We start from the raw sequence: 23,499 nt of genomic DNA, 5'->3' as shown, positions 1-23,499 counted from the left end.
ATTGACACAATTTGGATCATCAAACACTCAAGTTCTTTATTTTATTATAAATTGCAAAACGAAACAATATTGATCAATTACGAACATTAGAAGCGGAAGACTTTTTATATGTACAAACGGGACATAACGGGAAGAAAATCATAAATACTCTTTCATCAAAACGGAGAAAAGCCTGCAACGTTAGAATCAACTGTGGGAAGACGAGTGATGAGATGAACCGCTTCATTCCAGAGAAGCACATTTATGATCGGCTGTCGCTCTTTCCTCACTCCTCACCCAAGTCCACTTCTTCGTTCCGTGTTGTTAACTCGCCTTTCACATAATCCTCATTTCAGCTACCACTCATAGCAACAGCCGTATCATTGAGAGGAACTTTAAAAAGGTCCCTACTATCAAATCTCTCCTCTCCTTAATATTCACCAATTCTAAGAAAAGTATTTCCTCTTGACAGAGAATTGTATAAAAAGCACCATAATATTAATGTTATGAAGTATGTTGAGCCATAAGAGCAAGCGCTAGCCATGATTTAAATCTACAATTGCAAGCACCATATCCTAGTAAGGCAGCTTTACGTGTGTTAATGGTTTTGAACCACCTCATCATAAGGCATCCTTTGTAAAGGTTCTGTAAGTTGTGTTTGAGGGCTTCTACTCTTGGGTTGTCAAAACTTTCTTCGGCTCCTCCACCGCGGTGCATGCTTCTTTTTTCATGATTGGAATAGTTACAAATTCAAGTTCTCAAATATTCATTCAGTAAACAATGAAAAGTTGCTTAAAAATTAATTTAGGTCCAGATGTTTTACAGGAGGTCAAGGGTCATCTAGAAATGGAAATAAACAGCTAAAAAGACTTAATGTCAGAAAAGGATTAATACCATCTACTGTCGGGGGATATTTCACAACACTGAAAAAAAGAAAAAAAACTTCTTTACAACTTATAAACCCTAAATAAAGGATGACTTACTAAATGATTAGTAATTCTCTGTTCTCTTCATGGCACCACAGTAAACACGAGATGACGAGACATCACTGTGAATGCAAACCCTTTCTGTATATTTGGGGCCGAATGCGGATTCACGTTAAAATTTGTTTTGTCCAAACTCACAATCGTCAACTAAATTCAAAACCGCTCCCTGTTCATATATATGGGGCGCTGAGGCCAATCCAGCACCGCCATCTGGGCCACAGAGTGAGTCAGTCTACAAACAGTGTTCTGTTCAGACGGACCAGGATGCCCCTCCCCTCCGCCCGCCTGGCCTCAGTTCCGGGGCTGGGAGTTGAACTCCTGGCAGATGTTGTGGATGATCTTGGGTACAAATTTGTAGAGGTTGTCGAACTCGTCCACGAAGAAGGAGTGCTCCTTGTCGGGGTCCGTGGCGATGTACTCCAGCTCGTCCTGGGCTGCCCAGGCAATGCCGATGGAGTAGGCGATCACACCTGGATCACAAGAAGGGAGGGCAGATGACACACTTCACACGTGTTCTTTTTGATCAAACACACACAATGCGTGACACCTCCCTAGGAACGGACTGACACACACCGGAGGAAAGTACTTTGTGTATAATGATATTGTTGTCTCTGGTTCAAAGCCTTTTTTTCAGCTTTAAGAGCTAAAAGTCTAGTTTTAGATTATTATCATGCATTTATTATGACATTTATTGAGGTCAAAATGTTTTATCAATGCAAGGACCTCATCTCCCGAAAGTCTCGACCTCCGCTCACCTTGACGTTGGACAGCCAGTGCAGGTACTCTGACGTCATCATAGGAGCGGCCATCTGTGATGACAATCATGATCTTGCGTTTGTTGGGTTTGGATTTGCTGAAGAGCTTCTCCGCGGCGAAGGTGATGGCAGCGCCGGTGCTCGTCCCGCCGCTCCAGTAGCTGACGCGCTTGATGGCGTTCAGCAGCTCGGCCTTGTGGTTGTACTGGCCGAAGCCGAACTCCAGCCTCTGCTCGTAGGTGTACTGCACCGCTCCGACCCTCGTGTCGGTGTCAGAGATCTCAAACTCCTGCGTGATGTTGGCCACAAACTGCAGCACCGTGCGGAAGTTTCCGGTTCCCACGCTGCTGGAGCCGTCGATGACGAAGGCGATGTCGTTGGCGTTGAGGCAGGTTTTGCTGCACAAGAGGCGGTCTGTGTCGCACACCCTCTTCACCAGGGGCTGCACGGCCTTCCTCAGGGCAAACCAGCTGGTCACGGGCATGGAGTAGAAGCCGTTGGTCCGACACACAGCCTGCGGGATGAACCGGCACACTTCGTTTTAAAAACCCGCACGTTTAATCGAATCATCGACACGCTTCCGGGACAACACTCCACCTTGTCAATAAAGTTGATCTCGACCAGGTTTTGCTTCTCGTTGTCGTCGGCGCCCTCGATGGTGACGAAGAATATGTTGATGCCAGACTCGCGAGCGAGCCGGGACGCCTCCTCCACCTTGTCTGTGGGCCAGCCGTCCACCAGCACCACGGCGACGTTGGGAGCCCCTCCTCGGTTTCCATTGGCATCGCTGAAGTAGTGCGTGTCGATGTAGGAGAGGGCCTTTCCTGTAGGAGCACCAGGGGGCAGCAGGAGGACGGTTAACATGATGCGACAAACACTTTCGAAACAAGTCTGTGGTTGAAATGCAGGGAAGCATTCAATTCAATTCTATTCAGTTCATTTGTATAGCCCAATTTCACAAATTACAAATTTGTCTCGGACCAGGAAAAACTCCTTCAGAATAAGACAAGATGAGAGAAGAACCAGTCTGTTGTTACCAATGAATACACATACACATGGATTTAGAGCAGAATAAAACAAAAGGACAATATATATATATATATATATGCTTTTGAAAGTGCTCGTTTTGTACATTCAGCGGACTGAGATTTTTGGAAGCTGTATGTCTTTCCAAGATAATATTTGTTTTCTGTATGCGGCATATACACTTACCGTCGTGGTGTACAAATAAACACATGTATTTTAAGTGGACATCATCACAGAAATAGTGATATCCTATCATTTCGTCCGTCCTGGTCTTGTTGGTGGTCGACACCAGGGCAGAGTAGGAGAGGCCCCGTGCGGGACCACAGCCTCTCACACTCTTGTATGATTAAAGAGCACTTTGTGGGCAAACACAAACAACACAATTTGAAGGTGGATGCAAAATGCTGCAAGTTATAAAGACGCATGTGGCATTGGATGCATCATGCTGACGCACCAACCAAGGCAGAAAAACACTCCCCATAGCTGGTAAAACTAAATGCTTTTTGGTCAGAGCAGAGGGAAAACAAGGCTTACAGACGCAGGACTATAATTTAACTTCCAGTGTCTCGCAGCAAATTTAGATTTAATTCCATCCTTGCATGTAAAAATGTGCCTGGGTAGTAAAGCATGTGATAAGTGCACCCCTTTCCCTTTCACACTTGCATTTGTTGGCATTTAGTGTATCTGGCAGCTGACGGCGGCTCACTCACCGACGTTGGAGAGGCCTCCCTTCTGCCCGATCTTTTCTATGGCTGACTTCACCTCCCTGGAGTTGGAGTAGGACCTCAGACTGATCTCTGTCACAGGGTCATCCCTTCAGACAAAACAACGAGCCATCACATTATGCTTCCTGCTCTTAAGAAAGCTACACAGTTAACACGACAGGAGCTGTGACGTTACCCGTATTGGATGACGCCCATCATGGGTCCGGCCACACCCACGTTGATGACCTGAGCCACCTCAGACAGGAAGTCCTTCTGGATCTTAAAGCGCCTCTTTCCAATGCTCCAGCTCCCATCCATCAGGAAGACCAGGTCTACCATGCAATCTGCAAAAAGTGTTTGGTAATATAGGTAAATAAAGGTTAAAGGTGTGACATTTGTTACAACTTGCAGTCGTAGAAAGAAAGTCTCAGCGACAGACGTTAAAGGTTCAGAGCCATGTTTCACCAGTGGGCACCGGTTGTTGTGATTCATGCTCTTGCACTGATTTAAATCGGGATGGAAACACAGCAATGACCTCGCAAAAGCAAGAAGGAAGGCGATTGCTCGCGAGCAAACATGTATGAAAACAATGCTTTTCATGCAATTGTCTTTGTAAATAGTTTATGGGGAACGAAATCATTCAACACATTTGTTAGGTCTCAGAGATACATCGGTGTCGGTGAAAACCTCTGCATGAAAACAACATCTGCATTCTACAGGGTGCGCTTGATGCGCGCCACAGAATTTGACTCTGCAACCATGTAAACAAATGCTCTGCCCCAATTATCACCACGATTATCAGAATCCAAAGAGGCAATAAACAAACACATCTTGTGCAGAGTGGCTTTGAAAAGATGTGAGGGACATACTTGGGTCTCCCTGTGACACGAGCTCAGGTGCTCTGGCTGTAGGTTCCTGCTCCCTGACGTTGAAGCCTGAAAAAACACACACAAGTCTGCTTTTTAGGTTTTATACGGTAAAGAATACTTTTCACACATTTACCTGAACCTTAAATAATCGTTGACATACGCATTAGTCCAAACCCTTATCATCGCACAGCATTTATAGAATATATTTAATATATATATGACACTCTACTACTAATGAAAGGGAAAAGGAAATGGACTTGTACTTGGATAGTGCTTCCGCCCACTTAAAGCGCATTTACACTAAATGCCATTCACTCATTCAAGTAATTCACTCATTCATATCGTGATAGCAGGGGCCACCATGCAAGGTGCCACCTACTCACCTGGCCATTATGAATGATGCAATAAGGACTCTCTAATCAATCACACACATTCATACACCGCACAAACAATCTATGGGAGCCATTTTTGCAGCCTTCCACTTTCTAGACGTCCCAAATGTTTGCTTGTATCAGTTGTGGTAATAAGTCTGCCAAAAAGGAACTGATTTTATCCTCAAGCAACCACCGTGCAGTTTGACTTTAACTCCGGATCCCTTCAATTACAGGCCAGATGTTTTTCCTTTGGACGCACTCCAAGGTTTGGCTTGTACTTACAGTCTGATTGAGGACTTACTGGCAAACAGACTCTTTTGGTGCACAGAGAGGAATAGTGCCAGCTGTCTTACCTGTTCCATAAGGATTTGTGTCCAACTTCCAAGCGTCCACTGGCTCCACTGCATAGATGATATCATACATTAGCATTAGCACATGTCTAGCCCAAAGCAGCGAGAAACAGACTAACAACACTCGAAAGTTACACGCAAAGGTGGATTTATTTGACATCATTTCTGTGCGCTCTACTCATTATTAGAAAGCTAAAGCTGCAGCAGTTAGGAAAACGTGACAATGCACCGAATAGCAGAGCAAATGACATACAGGAATAGGATTGCTCTGTAGATGCGTCCGCTGCTCACCTCTAGTCTGGGTTCTATCCAATGGCACTCTACGGTTGCCATCTGAGTCAGTGGAGCGCGGCACTAAAAGTGAAGATATCATCAGTGAGACTGTGACACGTGTGAAACAAATGTAAAGATGCCATGCCGGCTCCCATCAGCTCCGTGGTATTGGTTGCAGCTGTGTCATCAAACAGATGACTGCAATCTGAAAGAGAGGTCTTTTTGGTGCTTTGTCAATTGGCCATAATGTGGGGAGGTTTGTATTTTCTAATGTTAAGACTGTCACTCAAAACAAATAAAATTTTCTCTGATGTCCCCAATATTTAGCAAAACACGTGTGTTCAATTTCTTGCTGAGAGTGAGACAAAATGACACTGCCACAACCCATTTAAACACCAAATGAAACACGAGAGAAATTAAACTAAACACAAAATGGGCACAGGAGTTTTATGAGTGTGGTCATGTCTGGAAAGGCGTGTCACAGAGAAACACACAAACAGGTTTGACATCTACAGAATTACACCCCGTTCATATGACAATATAAAAAACCCAAACCCAAGACTTGTTAGTTCCCAGTATAAAGAATAGAAAAGCACTTACGGTACGGTCCATAGTTATAAAACCAGCGCTCGTATTCTGAGATATCAGGCCTGTGATCCCGAGCTAGAGAAGGATGTTGTGAAACCTGTTAGTATCCCCACAATGAACCTCAGAGGGAAAACCACACATGCCCATGGTTGTGATTGGTCACATGTTCTTCCCAACCAATCCCATACCAGTGAAAACAAACTTCACAGGACTCGCTCACATGGCATGCAGATGGCATGTACGGACAATGTCCTGAGAGACACGTCGCATGCACTGACGGATGCATACATGGTCAGCAGATAGCTCACACCATCAGTGACACAAGCATGCTACATGCAACAGCAATGGACGCACGGTGTCGTAACCTGCCGCTATGAGGTGGGGGAGCAGTACACACCTGGCTGCGGTGTTGCTTTAGACTTTGATTTACCTGTAACTTCAGGTGTGTCCGTCTCACTCCACTTGTATCCTGAGTCTGGAGCTGCATAACTAACATCTGAACGTACAGCAGAGAAGGTGGGGGCATCATCAACTACAAGAGTTACATTTACGGTATTTATTGCCGACGTAAACTACTGATACACCCACGGGCCTCTGCTGGACTTTGGATTCAGCGCTCATTAGCAGATGTTTGCATAGTCGACGAAGACCCTGGACATGATAGTTTGAGTGCCGTTAACGGGCTGCAGTGGATCTGTGATTATGAACCCCACGCTTCCACCGATAAGCCATGATAATGTTACATTGTGAACAAAACATTGTGTTACAATAGGCTGAGAAGAGCTGGTAAGGTTGGCAGCGTTTGAATAAACAGTTATTGTACAGAGGTTTCAGTGAGTTCATTCATGCTGTGTTCAGTATTGAGAAATTTAAATTGATGATGTGTTTAACGTTATCATGATGTGTTCAAATGTAAGCTAGTTAAAAGAAAATTCAGTAAACAGTTATTTGAGGGAGTTTATATTATTATATAGTTTATAAACATTCTCCAATAAATGACTATATACTATCTATATATATGTATATATATATATATATATATATATATATATATATATATATATTTCTTAGGAAGGGAATTATGTCCTGAACTTAGTCACACTTTAGGAAGTGTGTATTGTTGTTGTTGTTTTAAAGCTTTTTTTAAAAATATATCAATCAAAATGTGGTAAAAAGTAAGAGAATCATTTTTTGGACAGTTAACTCTGACTTCAGGGTGTTGATATGATTTTGTGGGATGGTGACGGTCTGGAGCCTCGTACACCAGCTTCTTCAAAACAATCTTTAAACCCGGCAGATATGGCTCATACATGATTGCCAATAGGACTGCAGTGGGCACATTTTTTATTGGACATCTCTTAAAATTCTATTCTTTTATATAATTTTTTTCTGATGATTCCATACGTCACTCAAAAAATGAATACGTTATGTACCGTGACTTTTGTGATCCCCATTGTCATTCTGAAAGACGGATGAATTCTTAGAAGATAAATCTTTCTTAATGTTGTGAAAATGTAAGTGTGCTGACGGTAGGATTTAAAGAAAACATTGACAATTGTATCAGAAGCTCGGAGCTTGAAGAGGGATGATCTGTTTTGTATTTGGTACCTGCCGATTGTCGAGCTCCAGGGAACCAATCCGGACGAGTTAATGCTGGAGGAGCCCAATCCCTTCTGGGAAAAGCTGTGCAGGGAAGATTAGAAAGCTGTGTTCAGGACAAGCATCGAGGAGCAGCACACTTGTGACCTTGCCTGTTATTAGTGCGGTATGTACAAGATGTTCAGCCTCTAGTCTGACACTAAACATACAGTAGTCAGTCAGACAGGTGTCTGAGGGAGGTTTAGCCTCACTCTCTCGAGGGTAGAGACAGAGGGAGCCCACCTCTCTGAGAGAATACCCTTTACAGTTGTCTGTGTTCGACCTGCTGCGTCACAATTTGTTCACAAACTCAACGTTTGAAATGGAAACGTGGCAAATACATCAGGCTCGTTAATTGGTCGGTCTCTTGCAGTCTCTAATTGGTCGGACTCTTGCAGGCTCGTTAATGGGCCGGTCTCTTGCGTGGCCTGACGTTAATCGAAATGCGATTGAACACGAGAGGCCCGAACAGCCGAGCAGAACCGTAGCAGTGCATTGCATCTGTCTAAACTGACTGAGCCATGACAACAACACACTTCAGTTAACCCCTCCCTGTGGTGGATTGGCCTCTTACACAAACACACGGCCTGTGTTTTGAGGTTCCCATCCATTGGCAACAAGAGATCAGGGCCTTTGTTGACCGGAGCGCCTCAGCGAAGCGTGAGAGTATTATTCTAAAGTTGGTGTCAAACTAGGGACAGTGTAGATAGTGGGACGCAGAGATTAGCCTAGTCTGCTGCCGGTCCATGGCCCAGCGCTATACAGCAGACAAGCGCTTATTTTTTCTAATGAAACAGGTGCTTTAAAAGGGTTGAGTTTAACTCCTGATCAGAAACACTTCAGTGGGCACTGCGGCCACAAGGTCACAGCGGGATCGGGGACACCGATCCTCACCTCAGTCTGCCACATGTTTGCAGGAGAGTTGGTCATACGCAATTTCTTTGAAAGTCACCAACGAAAAGAATCTCATCATGTGTTACATGAATCTTTGTGGTTGTCAAGTGGACATATCTCATTAGAAAACGGCAGGAAGGCTAAACTGTGTTTCCAGAAAGCTGAGCAGTAAATTTGAACATCTGTTAGGGGTAGCCGGGTGGCAATGAAACTCAGGAGAAAAACCTGCAACTCATAAACGGCAAAACCAGCAAGCTTAGACCCTGCTGGAGTGTCGTTGAGCAAGAAACTGAATCCCTGACAGCTCCAGGGGCGCTGCTGTGGAGCTGAACCTCACCTCGGACCTCTGAAGCTTCAAGAATGTCCCTAAGGGTTTCAATAAAGTCTCACGTTATTATCCACAAGCTGGCGATATGAATAGTCGTTCTTTGCACTGATCAGATAGTTTATATTTATATGCTCAGCAGAAACAGGTTCGTCAGATAATTGATGCACTAGCTTGAAACAATTTACACTGCATTATAGAAATCCTATCATACAATCAAGCATCACTTGAATGGATATAGCCCTGTCTAACTTTAGGGATAAACGGTTTCACATTCCACAGAAACAAAAACAAGAGCGCATTCTTCAGCGAGCCAAACCGAGCCGGGCTGCAGAGAGCTTTCTATTCCTGACAGGCTGGAGATCGGGCCCAGATCCTGCAGCGCTGTGGATCGGGTCACATGCGCCTCTCGGGCAGCAGCGCCACTTGGTGCTGCTGCTTTGATCTCTCTCCCTCTCTGCAAGCTTTTACAAGGCAGGGGGACGAGAGCCCAGATGGGAGCTGTCATAAGACGTTGTTACAGGACTGAATGAGCACGTTTCTCATCGTTATCTTATCTAATAGAGAGTTGGGAGTTTGCTGCTGTCTCAGAATAGTGGAGATGGGATTACGCGACAAATTCAGGACGATGATATCACACCATCACTCATCTCTGACTCGTACTGACATACTCTCTGCTCAAGTTTTCATGTTGGGATCAGAGAAAATATTGAATTGTAGTTCTGGGGAGTGACCACGCTCTGAGCCAAAGCATCTCACACAGGGTTTTATCGCCCTCGTTGTTCCCGTGTGGTCAGACCTGTGTACTGCTCGGACAGTTTGGGATATCCCGCTCGAGGTCTGGAGATACTTACCGGGGTTTGACTGGCTCATGGTTGGAGAGCGCTCGGGCGCAGCCGGCTGAACCCTGTTAAAAGCTGTTTGTAGCAATGAGAAACGGGAGAGAGAGGGGCGGGGTGGGGTGGTGGGGGGCACAAGAGAGTTTCAGTTTGGGTGCTCCGTCCACAAATGTAGCCCAGCTGTTTCGCTTTGAGCGAAGTTGAAGGCTTTTTTCTGCGCAGCACGACATGGCACGATGTGGCATATTTACAGGCCTTCACTCAGCTTCTTTTTCCTTTTCATCTCAGAAAATGAAAACAGGAACAAGAGGATGTGCACGATGACAGAGAACAGTGGCTCTCGCATCAGGAATGTCAGAGATGAGATGCTTGGAGTGGATTCGTGGTGACCCTGGGGTGAAGACCACAGGGGCTTATGGGTGTGGATACGAGGGTCAGACTTACAGCAGCCTTCGTTTTCGGGGATTCTTGTTCCAACAAAGTCATCTGTCCACCCCTTGACCCACATTACCTGTCAGTCCCAGCATGCTGTCCCGCCTGTGTGTTACCCTGTTTCTGTGTGTGTTAACGAGGAGGCTGACCTGTGCCAACTGGAGAGGATGGTCTCCTGATAGACGCCCCTGCCTCTGGTCGGCGCAGTCCTGTTCCTGATGTGGAGACAAGCGTGTTTATTACGAGGCCACATGTAGTGAAACTCCTCTTTTGTAGCAGCACTGACAGTAAACATGGGGCACACTAAAACACTGGCTTTGAACTTGACCTTGAAAGACAACAGAACAGAAGCTCAGCTTCTATGGAACAATCTGGTGTTAGAAAACTAGTAAACGACTTTTAAAGCAGCCATGCTTGTACCGAACAGAGATGCCATGCAGAGTTTATATGTATCGGTACAAAAGAAAGACAGAGCAAAGAGCTATTGTTGAGATGGTTTCTGGTTCAGGAAGAATGGAGATAAAAGACATCAGGAGGTTTAAAGCTTGGTTTACCTGCACTGGCACGTTGTTGGAATCTATTGGGATAGGGACTTCCTCTGAATACTTTGAAGAAATTTCGTGGTTTAGTTAAATGGTTATATGGGCTGTGAAAGACTTTCCAGGAGCAGGTTCAGTGAAAGCATTGACATACCTTGGCTGGGCCTCTTTCCGTGCTCACTCTGAGACTGTCCTATCCCAGTGGAAGTGTGGGCAAATTTAGACAAACACATTTGAATATAAATACAACATCTTGCTTTGGGATTCAGTAGAAACCAATTACCCGGGTCATGCTCTTACTTTTTAAAGTGTTTTGACTTAAACTGAACTGATTTACATTATTAGATGCAAACATTGTGCCGTTTACTAACATCAAACCTTTAATACAGAATACACAAATCATTTGAATGCATACTTTTACCAAAGGACTAATGTACCGCAAACACCCTATGCTTGGTGTAGACATATATTCCTGCATGCATCCCAGTGCAAAGAAACACCCTCGAACCCTCATGCCACCCAAAAAAAAACCTGAAAACCCCTCTTTGCTTTGCTTCACTTACTTGAGGCGAGGTATGGGTGACTGCTGCCTGGACAGAAGAAAGACAAATGGGGTGCCAGTATGGAGAGAGGTAATGTTACAGAAAATGAAAGAGAGATGGTCGGGAGGTTGTCTGGCACACCGCCCATCTCCTTTACACACATACCTTAAGATATTGTAGCATTGCACTGTAGCTGCACTTCCATCCAAAACGGGGCCGATGACTCGCAGTGATTACCGTCTGATAATGTTTTCATTTAATAAGAGTGATGAAAGGTTTGGCGATCAAGTGTACAGTGAAGTCAGTCAAGCAGCTGAGCAGCACCGGACAAACTTCATCACAGACCAGCAGTAATTTGTCATAATTGCGGTTGTGACTTGTAATTACCAGCTGCAATCATCTGTCTACATCACTCAGTTTCATACAGATGGAAGCTTGTTCTGGCTAACAGCATTTCTAGTTACAAGCTGCTAATGTTAGTCAGACGTTAGTTTGGCGGCACACAGTGCAGTGGATCTCTGTGTGGATCGGTATTATTGGATCATTAACAGCATCCTGCATCCAATTAAATACACAATCCTGCACATCACATACGTGGATCCATTGATTTAGAGGAAAGAATCAGCTTTTTGTTCATTCCATTCCATTATCCAGACCGCTTATCCTGATTAGGGTCGCGTGGCGCTGGAGCCGATCCCAGCTGAAATAGGGCGAATGCAGGGTTCACCCTGGACAGGTCGCCAGTCCATCCAGGGCACACATAGAGACAGACAACCACTCACGCTCACATTCACACCTACGGTCAATTTAGAGATCAAGTAACCTGAGGATGTATTTGGACTGTGGGAGGAAGCCGGAGAACCCGGAGGGAACCCACGCTGCCACGGGGAGAACATGCAAACTCCACACAGAACCGCCCAGGAATTGAACCCACGGCCCTCTTGCTGTGAGGCGACAGTGCTAGCCACTACACCACCGTGCAGCCCGTTTTTAAATATTTTTTTTTAGATATGTGTGCAAAAAGGATTAAAGTATGTGTGTTTGTTTAAATCACCTGCATCCCTAACTTTATGGACAGCAGCACGAGGTTTGGTGGTCGTGGGTGGAGGTGTAGTTGTAGTGGTGGTCGGGGCCAGTGTGGTGGTGGTGGGCTCAGGTGTTGTAGTCGTGGTGGGTTCAGGTGCTGTTGTCGTAGGCAGCGCTGTGGTGGCCGCAGGGGATTTGGCCTCCTTTTGACCTGAAAGGAGACTGTTTAAGGTGGTCATCTAGAAGATGCATGGACAGGGAGGAAGAGCGTCTACGGTAACCTCTGTGTTGTCATGCATTCCTGACATTTTTCACGAGACTGCAGCACTACGACTCCCCATTCATCCTGAGCGAAGTTCAACTCGCCAGAGTCAAGCGCAGGGACAGTTGTCTTGTGTACGAGGACGCTTTGATTAAAACTGAGGAAAGGCTGTTTGAAAAGTGAAGCTTATTAGATACACTACCGTTCAAAAGTTTGGGATCACCCAGACAATTTCGTGTTTTCCATGAAAACTCACACTTTTATTTATCAAATGAGTTGCAAAATGTATAGAAAATATAGTCAAGACATTGACAAGGTTAGAAATAATGATTTGTATTTGAAGTATTAATTTTTTTCTTCAAACTTTGCTTTCGTCAAAGAATGCTCCTTTTGCAGCAATTACAGCATTGCAGACCTTTGGCATTCTAGCTTTTAATTTGTTGAGGTAATCTGTTGAAATGTCACCCCACGCTTCCTGAAGCACCTGCCACAAGTTGGATTGGCTTGATGGGCACTTCTTGCGGACCATACGGTCAAGCTGCTCCCACAACAGCTCAATGGGGTTGAGATCTGGTGACTGTGCTGGCCACTCCATTACAGACAGCATACCAGCTGCCTGCTTCTTCCCTAAATAGTTCTTGCACAATGTGGAGGTGTGCTTTGGGTCATTGTCCTGTTGGAGGAGGAAATTGGCTCCAATCAAGCGCTGCCCACAGGGTATGGCGTTGCAAAATGGAGTGATAGCCTTCCTTATTTAAAATCCCTTTTACCTGGTACAAATCTCCCACTTTACCAGCACCAAAGCAGCCCCAGACCATCACATTACCTCCACCATGCTTGACAGATGGTGTCAGGCACTCTTCCAGCATCTTTTCACCTGTTCTGCGTCTCACAAATGTTCTTCTGTGTGATCCAAACACCTCAAACTTGGATTCATCTGTCCAGAACACCTTTTTCCAATCTTCCTCTGTCCAATGCCTGTGTTCTTTTGCCCATACCAATCTTTTCTTTTTATTGGCCAGTCTCAGATATGGCTTTTTCTCTGCCACTCTGCCTAGAAGGCCAGCATCCCGGAGTCGCCTCTTCACTGTCGACGTTGACACTGGCGTTTAGGGCGTACCATTTAAAGAAGCTGCCAGTTGAGGACCTGTGAGGCATCTATTTCTCAAACTAGAGACTCTAATGTACTTGTCTTCTTGCTGAGTTGTGCACCGGGGCCTCCCACTTCTCTTTCTGCTCTGGTTAGAGCCCATTTGTGCTGTTCTCTGAAGGGAGTAGTACACACCGCTGTAGGACATTTTCAGTTTATTTGCAATTTCTCGCATGGAATAGCCTTCATTTCTAAGAACAAGAATAGACTGGCGAATTTCACATGAAAGTTCTTTTTTTTCTGGCCATTTTGAGAGTCTTATCGAACCCACAAATGTGATGCTCCAGATAATCAACTAGCTCAAAGGAAGGCCAGTTTTATAGCTTCTCTCATCAGCAAAACAGTTTTCAGCTGTGCTAACATAATTGCACAAGGGTTTTCAAGGGTTTTCTAATCATCCATTAGTCTTCTAAGGCGATTAGCAAACACAATGTACCATTAGAACACTGGAGTGATAGTTGCTGGAAATGGGCCTCTATACACCTATGGAGATATTTCATTAGAAACCAGACATTTCCACCTAGAATAGTCATTTACCAAATTAAAAATGTATAGAGTGTATTTCTGGTTGATTTAATGTTATCTTCATTGAAAAAAACAATGCTTTTCTTTGAAAAATAAGGACATTTCTAAGTGATCCCAAACTTTTGAACGGTAGTGTATCTACTTTACATTTAACCTGTGTTTCAAGGGTATTTTATTTGTAGATCGTACAACTATATGCTAAATCAATCTGAATAAAAATGCCGTTGATATAGACATTGAACCACATTTCTCTGTTTGAAACAACATTTCTGGATTCTTTTTTCATTGCTTCATGGATTCCAATCAGATTGTCCAAACAAAATTGAATGCACTAAAATAAATATGAACATAAAAGATGCATGATGATGAGCCTTCTCTCACTTGTTTTCACGTAGGTTGGTCTTGAGGGAATGTAGTCCAGAGTAGAGGGGTAGATCACTCCTTTCTTGGGCTTCCCCACTGAAACACAACAGATCCAGTTGTTGGTTGGAGGGCTAACTCTAAATAAATGTGTTTAACATGGATTACTTCATTAATAATACCTGAGACAACGAACGACTCCCTCCACTTAGGTAGAGACAGAGAGCGTACTCCATTGGAATTACTGCCTTTGTAGATGTTCTGCCCCGCCATCTTCCTCACAATCACCTTTCCTCCCGTGTTGGTGATGACGCCACTGTGGACACAAAAGGTTTTATCGTATAAAAAGACTACTTTGACTGCCATAAAGCGCTTTATTTGACATGCATCACTCCGCTGGCTGTGGACCTGTGGATGGCTGCGTTGCAGATGCTGGAGATGGAGGCGAACACGCCTGTCCCATAGACTTGCTGCTTTGTCTCCTTACAGTGTGCAGGACATTTGGCTATGAACTCTGGGAGATTGATCTTCCCTGATCTGACATCACAATCGATGGCTGGAACAACTGTGAAGAAGAAGAAGAAGAAGAAGAAGAAGAAGAAGAAGAAGAAGAAGAAGAAGAAGAAGAAGAAGAGCAGCAGGGCAGAAGACAGAATGTTAGACAATACAGGATTTGTGAAGTTAGAAATAATCAATGTTTCCATAGCAGTTTAGTTTGAGCCGAAATAAGTCAATACATTGATGAATCAATTTACAGGAAAACAACTAATTTGATAATCAAAGAATAGTTTGTTATTTCTGAATCAAAAATAAAAACGCATTCTTTTATTCGGTTTCCAGCCTACCAATACATATTGAAAGCTTTTTCATTATGGAGTGATTTAGAACGTCTATATTTTGGAATAAGTGAATGAGGAGAAACAGTGGGGACGATAACACCGGGACTGAGGGAGATTACAGGCTTGCTTGTGATGATGTCTACCTTGCTTTGGTTTCTTGTTCTTTGATCCTCTAGGCTTGGCCCAGCAAGCACAGGACAGGAGGAGCGCTGCGGGGGAGGCAGAGGGAGTTTCACACAATAGCAAGTACCGTAATCTTCAGTGTGTTTACCGCACACAGAAAAACCTCTGTGATGGAGGACGCTGCTGTTTGACGGTGTGAATGTAAAGAATATCAGACTCTTGAGGGAGTATTTGGGAACATACGAAGCGTTGTCGTGTAGGATGATACATTTAAAACCAGCCTACTTCTGCAGAGAGACAGACAGTTGCTCACCAAGAGAAATGGCCGTGAGCAATGCTCTGATCATGATGGGTGGTGTGTCGGTTCAGCAGGTCAGCCAGATGTCCTCGTCTAACCTCCCAACCTTAGGGAGAAGGGAAGCAGCAGAATGTCACTGTCATCCTCTGAAACTCATTTCATGCTTACTGCTTTGGTCACTTTATTCTAAACATGTCTGATGTAGTGGCGTCGTGTCAGCTGGAAACAAGACAGAGTAAACTTGTGCCGGAGAAACACTTTCCAGAGATTTTCGGATAAATAGAAGACCGACAGTGGATTGTAACACGGAGCTGAATGACTCATCGACATTCGCAAAACCAAATGTGGCCACGTAAATATTTAGATTTTTATTATAACATAAGTTGTTGCACCGATTTCTGAGATCAGTCAGATGAGAAATGTATTGCAGGTCAGCGTAGCTCACCCTTTTTAGTTCCAATTATTTGGGTTTCAAATGGCTGAAGCTATTTGTCAATCGGAAGCCCCACAGCAAACCTCTGGGCTGGGACAAAACAGGATGGAAAAGCCCTCTCTCTTTTTTTTATGGAGTCAGACTCAATTAGAAGGCACGCACATATACAGTTTAATGTGTAAGGAGTGGGGAACTGTGTTCAATCAGAAGGCTTCTTTGTTTGAAACGAACAGCCACATCAAGCTGGACCCCAATCTAAAATAAAGGCTGTTTACAGTAGATAGAGAAAATTTCTTTTTGTGTCTGTCATTGCGATTCAAAAGTAATAAATCAAAGGGTGGCCTGGGTTAACTCGAACACAAGTGGATCAAGACGTCATTCCAGACCCCAGCAGGTTTGTTGTAGAAATGATATTGTTACAACAGCCAGCCAGAGGAGGCCTTACACTGGCTGGAAGATGAACTAAATACGAGAGCAAGCCCGGTCCCTCCTCTGTGCCGAGGTGGTGGGATGGAGGTGATGAATGAGGCCTCCCTGTTATCAGAAGAGTGATGTTCCTCAACACATCACAGACTCCAGCAGGTTCAATCGGATCAAGTGGGGACATGTGATCATACAGCGACCTCCGAGGCAGGCTCAGATGTGATGGGCCAGAAGTATTGGGCTACTATACAAAATGCAATGTAGAAATAGACTTTTTTTAATTTATTTTATCTGTGGTTAGAAGATCCCCAGTTGACCCCAGGAAGTGTTGCCAGATTGGGTTTTGATTACGTTGGACTAGTAGATTAAATTCGGCCTGCTTTTGTCCATATTTGGCCTGGTTTTGAAAATATTGTGAGAACAATAATACCAAACAAGCACTCAAGTTATCAGAAAGTAAAACAGATCATCATATAAAATTAAGTAAACTTTGTTGTGTCATTTTATTGACTGAATGTTTTGATTGTATTTAATCACCTTCGGTCATCTTCTTACATCATTGGCATTTAAATGTGTGTATGTGGGGTTCTAACATCACTCTTTATGAGTTGTAATAGCATATCCATCCAACATGTTATTTATGGTTCTTTGATGCAGATATATAGCTTTGCATGCGTATGATGTGTTTTCTATTGGGCATTCAATGGTTTTACGGTTGTATGCGGGTTTTCAGAAGAGTTTTGATTTTGGCTGTTTTTTATTAAATTGGGCGGGTTTTAACGTATGTCTGGGCTGGAAACTGGCAATCTCATCTGGCATCTGTCCAGGAGTGTGGGTGTGGAGAATCCCAACCGTAACACAAGTGAGGTGCCCCTGAGCAAGGCATTTTGCTCCTATAAAAAGAAATGACAATGGGTCACAAACATTATTGTGATGATTGTAACTGCTGGAGTGCAGCTAAACATGCTATAATCATATTTTACCTTCTAATGATGGGGCAATGAAAAAAATCCCTTCTCTCCAAAGGGATTGGCCGTATGCTAAATATGAAGCTAGAGCAAGCAACAAGTTAGCCTAGCTTAGCAACACTAGAAACTGGAAAACAGCTCGTCGGCTCTATAAAACATCTGCTCACCACTTCATATTGTTTTTGTTTAATTTCTACAGAAACCGAAGTGTAAAACAGCATGTTGTGGTTTTAAGGGAGGTTATGTTCATTCAATCCAGCACTATGAGGTAAATATTACAGGTAAGTCACTGCCTCGCAACCTCTGGGTGACCCAGGAATTCACTCAGCCGATCATTATTTCTATCCACAGTTCTCTATTGCAGCTTCGACTGTACATAAAGTGTGCATGAGGTGCTTGTTGTGTCTTGTGTATGCTTTCTTACCTAATTATATTAATTTGTTCGTGAATACACACCACAACATATCGTGTTACAGTAAAATTAATACTGTATAGTTGTGATAGGACTTTCCCTAATTCAGCTCTACATATTTATCTGACATTCATGAGCACTGACATGATTTTTTTGTTGTGCTCTGACAGGCAGATGGATCACTGCTGCACAGTCAGGACTACAATGTGTCCTCGCAGGGGGAAGAATCTGAGGCTGGGAACAAGCTGGGACACATAAATCTACAGGAGGCCGACCTGCAGAACGCTTCACTGGATAACGCAAACTACAAAACTCATCTGTCATACACCTGTGAGGAAATCTAAACCGTGATGTAGAGCAACTAATAGAGCAGTAATACAGCAAAAGAAACCTCAGGCACTCTGTTCCTCTGACGTATCATGTAAGGAATGCATGAAGTCATTGTAGGACAACATGAAATGGACAAGAAATGACACTAATTTCAGACCTCTTGATTTGTGTCCTCAGTGTGAGCCTGAAAATGCCTCGTTCTCCGAGCAGTGAAACCTGGATTAGATAATATCATTTGACAACCACTGTCGGGAGTTTCTGTTACAGAAGATAATAGACATTGGCCTCTGCAGTGCCAGCCTGCTTTATAGTGCACCAAATTGAGCATCTTCTGCATCTAATTTCTGATGGGTGGGGCCACAAATCAAACAAACCGTTGACCATGAAACACTGAGTGAAGTATAAGCAAAAGGATTTGCACAGCCACTTCAAAAGATGAAAGCATCCAAACAAGAGGCCTCAGTCCCTTTCAAACCCTGCGGCTCAGACAGGTCACATAGTTTGAGGAATTAATGCACAATTCGATAGCATTCTCTCGACTGCGGATTATATGCACAAAGCAATCGTAGCTAAGATTACAAGGCCAAGCAGTTTTGTGCAAAGTCTGCTGGGCTGCTGTTGCAGTGAAAGGAATATTTTCAGCTCCTGCCGGCAAATTTTCGGTGTTGAATGCGTAAGAACGAGAAATCTGATAATCTACTGGCAGGAGTTTCACAGGTATATGGTGGCAAAAATGAAAACAGGATGTACAGTAGCTGTCTGTGCCTGTTTCAAAGGACAGCACACAATGGGTTCTCCAAGCAGAGACCACCACACACCTGTGACACCCAGTTGTGATGTGCCCAACAGTCCTAGAAGGGTTCAAAGGCAGTTGCTGATTAGCAAGGATAACGCACGGAAATTCACATTATTATTTCCAGTTTTTCCATCAGTAATGGTGAACTTTAGGGCCATGCACCGTCACGCCAAAACACAAGGACTGTATTTTAATCCTCCTCCATTTCAGCGGCACCCACATTCCTTGTCTGGGGCGGCGGGTGTGAATGCAACAAGGGTAAGCACAGAAGGGGACTGAGGCTTATTTGAGTATCATGATTCAGGACCTGTAGAACTCGGTTCCTAGGTGATGGCACACCAGCAGTGAGCAGTATGCACCCCCACCCGGTGCCAGGGAGGGATAAATCCAAGCATTCACAGGTGTCCAAAATGCACTGTAAGCATGTTAGATGTGCCCAGTGTTGTAGCAACAAGCACACTAAAGAACCAGAGAGAAATCAGACACAGAGGAAAGCCAACATGTCTCTACAAGGTTATTGATGTACCCTGTTGGGCTGCTGGGGCAGTATTTGTTTATCAAGCAGCGAACAGGCTGAATTACCTTAATTCTTGGCACCGGCTTGACTGCAAGCCAGAGCCTGTTGTAGAGAGACCACCTGTGCTTAGTCAAACCATACAGAAATGTCAGGAAGAATACACAAAGAATTGTCAAACATAATATGTAAGACATTTTAAATAAATGCTGAAGACTTCACCTCTGCGGTTTGCGGACTATTTACACAGGTAAAATAAGTCATTTCTAAATAAAGGCTTCAGCTAGCAGCAAAGACATATAAATAAATACAAGTTGGAGCACTTTCCAAAGATCATATTTTGTAATCAGCACTGAGAGGCTGTAGGCTACCGTATGAGTGATTATAACATGGCTGAATTCATTCAACTAAAAAACTAACTTTAGGAAAGAGGAGGGGGGTGTTAGAAAAAATAGAACCATTAGAAAAATAAACCAAAAGTAGCCTGAAACAAGCAGTGAATGTCAGCGGCGCTGCGTTTATTTGGACAACCTGTCAAATCGCACAAGGTCGGCTGAAATGAACCTCAGTCCAAAAATAGCAAAAATAAAAACTTAATGAAAAAAAGTGAGAGAAAACCCCCCACCAAAACCTCGCCTTGTGTTTGTTCAAATCTCTTTCAGACCTGATTATTAAAAGTACTCAAATATGCTTCCGATGGATATGAATGACACGCAATTATGCAGTATTAAAAGAAGAAGAAGTGGTAAATCATTCGCGCCACGCAGCAGCGAGCACAAACTCCCCCAGTGGAGTGGAGCTCTATGATCAAAATCCTCCTCCTCGTGATGCCACCAAGGTAAACTTACCTGAGATGGGACAATAATCCTCAGGGCGTTAAAATAAAGCAATATTGTGCGCAGTTTCCCCAAGAGTCCTTACTCTCTCATTGAAACGCGCTGAACTGCTCCACCTGGACTTTTACTCCTGCGTGATGGGAGCGCTCATTAAACGTGGAGAACGGGATGGGGCCAGAGCTCCCCCTCTTTGCCCGTCCCACTTCAGGCTCCCAGATCCTCACCCATGCAGGCAGAGGAAGATCTGTAACCCGGGGGGAGAGAGGATGACGGCAGCATGGCAGTGCAAGCAGCCCTTTAATTGCTTGACATGTTTCTTTTTTGTATACAGTATAGAAGCCGACACATGTATTCATAGTTTTAGCCGACACATGTATTCATAGTTTTAGCCGACACATGTATTCATAGCTTTAGCATGCCGCGCAATGGATTTGTGGTCCCTGTGTCTTGTTGTTACCATGTAAATTCCCCTGTCTCCCAGAAAGTTTTGATCCCTCACCACGTGAGCGCTTTCATTTGTTCACCCAGCCGACGCCAAACGCGCGCCCGCTCTGTCGGGTACAGGCGTGACGATTTTTCATCACGGACACCGTCAGGCTGTTTCTCCTCCCTGGGCTCTCTGGCTCTTCCGAGAGATCGACTCTTCTTGAGAGAGCAGAGCCTTTCTGGTACATCTGCATTTTCAACACAGCTGCCCTCGGGAATGGAGACACTGGCAGGTGCAGAGCAGCGTAGATCATAAGAATCTAGAATATATAAGAATATATAGCTCAAGCCTGGCGTCAGGCCAGGTGGACACTTTTCTTTGGACACTTTTTCTTCAGTCTCTTCTTTCCCCCTCGTCAGAATCTCAAAATCAGTCACTTGTCTGCTTTGTCTGCGTCTTTCGACTGGTGAAACCACCCCGGAAGACCATCCTTCCACTTATAACGGTGATCGGAGCCTTTTCACAAAAGTGTGAGTCACGTTAAAGAGGCAAATGTCATGAAAATCCAGCGCTAGCGAGTGTCCCAACAATCTGCTGTTTGTTCCTGGGCTCTTCATCCAAGGTCATCACTAGCCTACTCATCAGTTGCACATCCGGAGTAGCAAGAACAATGTTCAGGATCTGGGGTCAACAGCATTTCTGGTGGCCAGAAAAGAAAAAAAGTATGCAGCGTAGTGTCCGTGTATTAATGTGCGTGTCATAATAAGTTAGTCAAGGTTTGCTCCAGCCGCTGCCGATTCTCATCGTCCTGGTCACTCATTTCTGGTCATTTTTAGACAGGATTTCTCATTTCCAGGCAAGAGAGGTTCTAACAGTGGTTGATTGGGTTGAAAAATTCAAAACTTCATCCCATTGATCAGCCAAGCACCTCCTGCCAGTCGCAGAGGCCGCGACAGAATCACGATTCGATCGGATTTCCATGATAATGACATTGTTTTAAGAAAATCAGCAATTCATCATTTCCTTCAAAAAGAGTTTGTCGACTCATAGGTGCCACCGCCAGCCTGTCATTTCTTTTGGCATGCACTTCAATATGCGCATTGTGTGTTATGTGGGGGAAGAAACCCGAGCAATGATTCTGGTTATTTGTTCTGCTCCTCGCCCACTCATCCCTTCACCTGCCTGAGAATGAAATCAACGAAGAGCAGTGTCAACTCTCACGAGAGTAATCCCTCCTCCTCCACCAAACAGACCAAACAAACACCTGTTTGAGAAACAGAGCTTCGAATCACATACAGTACACTGACCACACGCACACACACGCACGCGCGCGCGCGCACACAAACACACTGTTAGTCGATTGGCACACAAACTGCTGCTATCATATACACTATACAGGACTGTCTCAGAAAATTAGAATATTGTGATAAAGTTCTTTATTTTCTGTAATGCAATTAAAAAAACAAAAATGTCATGCATTCTGGATTCATTACAAATCAACTGAAATATTGCAAGCCTTTTATTCTTTTAATATTGCTGATTATGGCTTACAGCTTAAGAAAACTCTAAAATCCTATCTCATAAAATTTTAATATTTCCTCAGACCAAGTAAAAAAAAAGATTTATAACAGCTGAGTGTTTGTCAAGGCTCAGGAAACCCTTGCAGGTGTTTCGAGTTAATTAGACAATTCAAGTGATTTGTTTAATACCCTACTAGTATACTTTTTCATGATATTCTAATATTTAGAGATAGGATATTTGAGTTTTCTTAAGCTGTAAGCCATAATCAGCAATATTAAAAGAATAAAAGGCTTGCAATATTTCAGTTGATTTGTAATGAATCCAGAATGCATGACATTTTTGTTTTTTTAATTGCATTACAGAAAATAAAGAACTTCATCACAATATTCTAATTTTCTGAGACAGTCCTGTATATGGATGTTTATGTTGAAGCTGATTACCATGTTGATTTAAAGGGGTTAAGGGCTGCTGTAAAAGAGCTCATTGTGCGTGTGATTATGGTATTTGCAGAAAAGCCGAAACCACCTCAGGAGCCTTTTTTTTGTTTTGAAAGATTAAGCCTTCATGGCTCAAGTAGATAATTGGCTTGATGAAAAAAAAAGATCAGGAGTTGTTTCAGGGTGACTCATTTCTCTTTCAACAGTCCCAGCTTGTCAGCAGAAATACATCCACCACACACATGGAACAGTGGAATCATTTTATGATGTCTGTAGAGCACCCCTGCAGTAACAAGTGAAGCTTGAGTTAATGGAGATGAAAAATTACTAAATTATAGACAAGTTGGCGAAGTGAAGTCTGGCATTTATCATAAACGATGCATTATGAGATCATTTATATAAGATCTGATGGCATGAGTGCCCTCAGGGGGAATGAGAGAAATGGTAGAATATTGTGCCATATCATGCTTTAGTTGCAGTTCATTGTTTCCAGATGTTATCTTACATCTGTCTCACTACATTACTGACTGCACATACCACCAGCTGGAGATATTCAGGAGAATATTCAGGTACACCAGTTATGCGAGACTGCATGATATGTCAATGCTAACATTTTGAAAAAGAAAAAGGAAGAAAAAAAAGAGCTGGATATGAAAACTCTTGTTTCAACAAGTGTAAAATCAGATTCAGAAAACAATTTCAGAAC

At 43.7% G+C, this 23,499-nt stretch overlaps 1 protein-coding gene across 4 annotated transcripts; it reads right to left on the bottom strand.

Moving 5' to 3' along the window:
* Positions 1-10: 10 nt before the first annotated feature.
* Positions 11-20,526, bottom strand: vit (vitrin). Of its 4 annotated transcripts, XM_056436008.1 has the most exons (23): positions 20,421-20,526; positions 15,712-15,802; positions 15,419-15,484; positions 14,845-15,001; positions 14,619-14,752; positions 14,458-14,535; positions 12,168-12,350; positions 11,135-11,161; positions 10,726-10,764; positions 10,587-10,637; positions 10,182-10,247; positions 9,616-9,678; positions 7,513-7,587; positions 6,335-6,400; positions 5,917-5,979; positions 5,335-5,397; positions 5,047-5,094; positions 4,320-4,385; positions 3,647-3,794; positions 3,457-3,560; positions 2,318-2,544; positions 1,721-2,234; positions 11-1,435 (listed from the first exon to the last, which is right to left on the bottom strand). In XM_056436008.1, the coding sequence occupies exons 2-23, from the start codon at positions 15,743-15,745 to the stop codon at positions 1,257-1,259; spliced, it is 2,451 nt and encodes an 816-aa protein (XP_056291983.1). In that variant the 5' UTR covers positions 15,746-15,802; positions 20,421-20,526; the 3' UTR covers positions 11-1,256. The 4 variants fall into 4 exon arrangements, with proteins under 4 accessions (XP_056291983.1, XP_056291984.1, XP_056291985.1 ...); XM_056436009.1 differs by lacking the exon at positions 5,917-5,979; XM_056436010.1 differs by lacking the exon at positions 6,335-6,400.
* Between the last annotated feature and the right edge of the window lie 2,973 nt (positions 20,527-23,499).

Source organism: Pseudoliparis swirei, chromosome 17 (genome assembly GCF_029220125.1).
Source record: "Pseudoliparis swirei isolate HS2019 ecotype Mariana Trench chromosome 17, NWPU_hadal_v1, whole genome shotgun sequence".
Lineage (NCBI taxonomy): Eukaryota > Metazoa > Chordata > Actinopteri > Perciformes > Liparidae > Pseudoliparis > Pseudoliparis swirei.
Note: the sequence above shows the minus strand (reverse complement) of the source record. Positions and strands in the feature narration are given on the sequence as shown.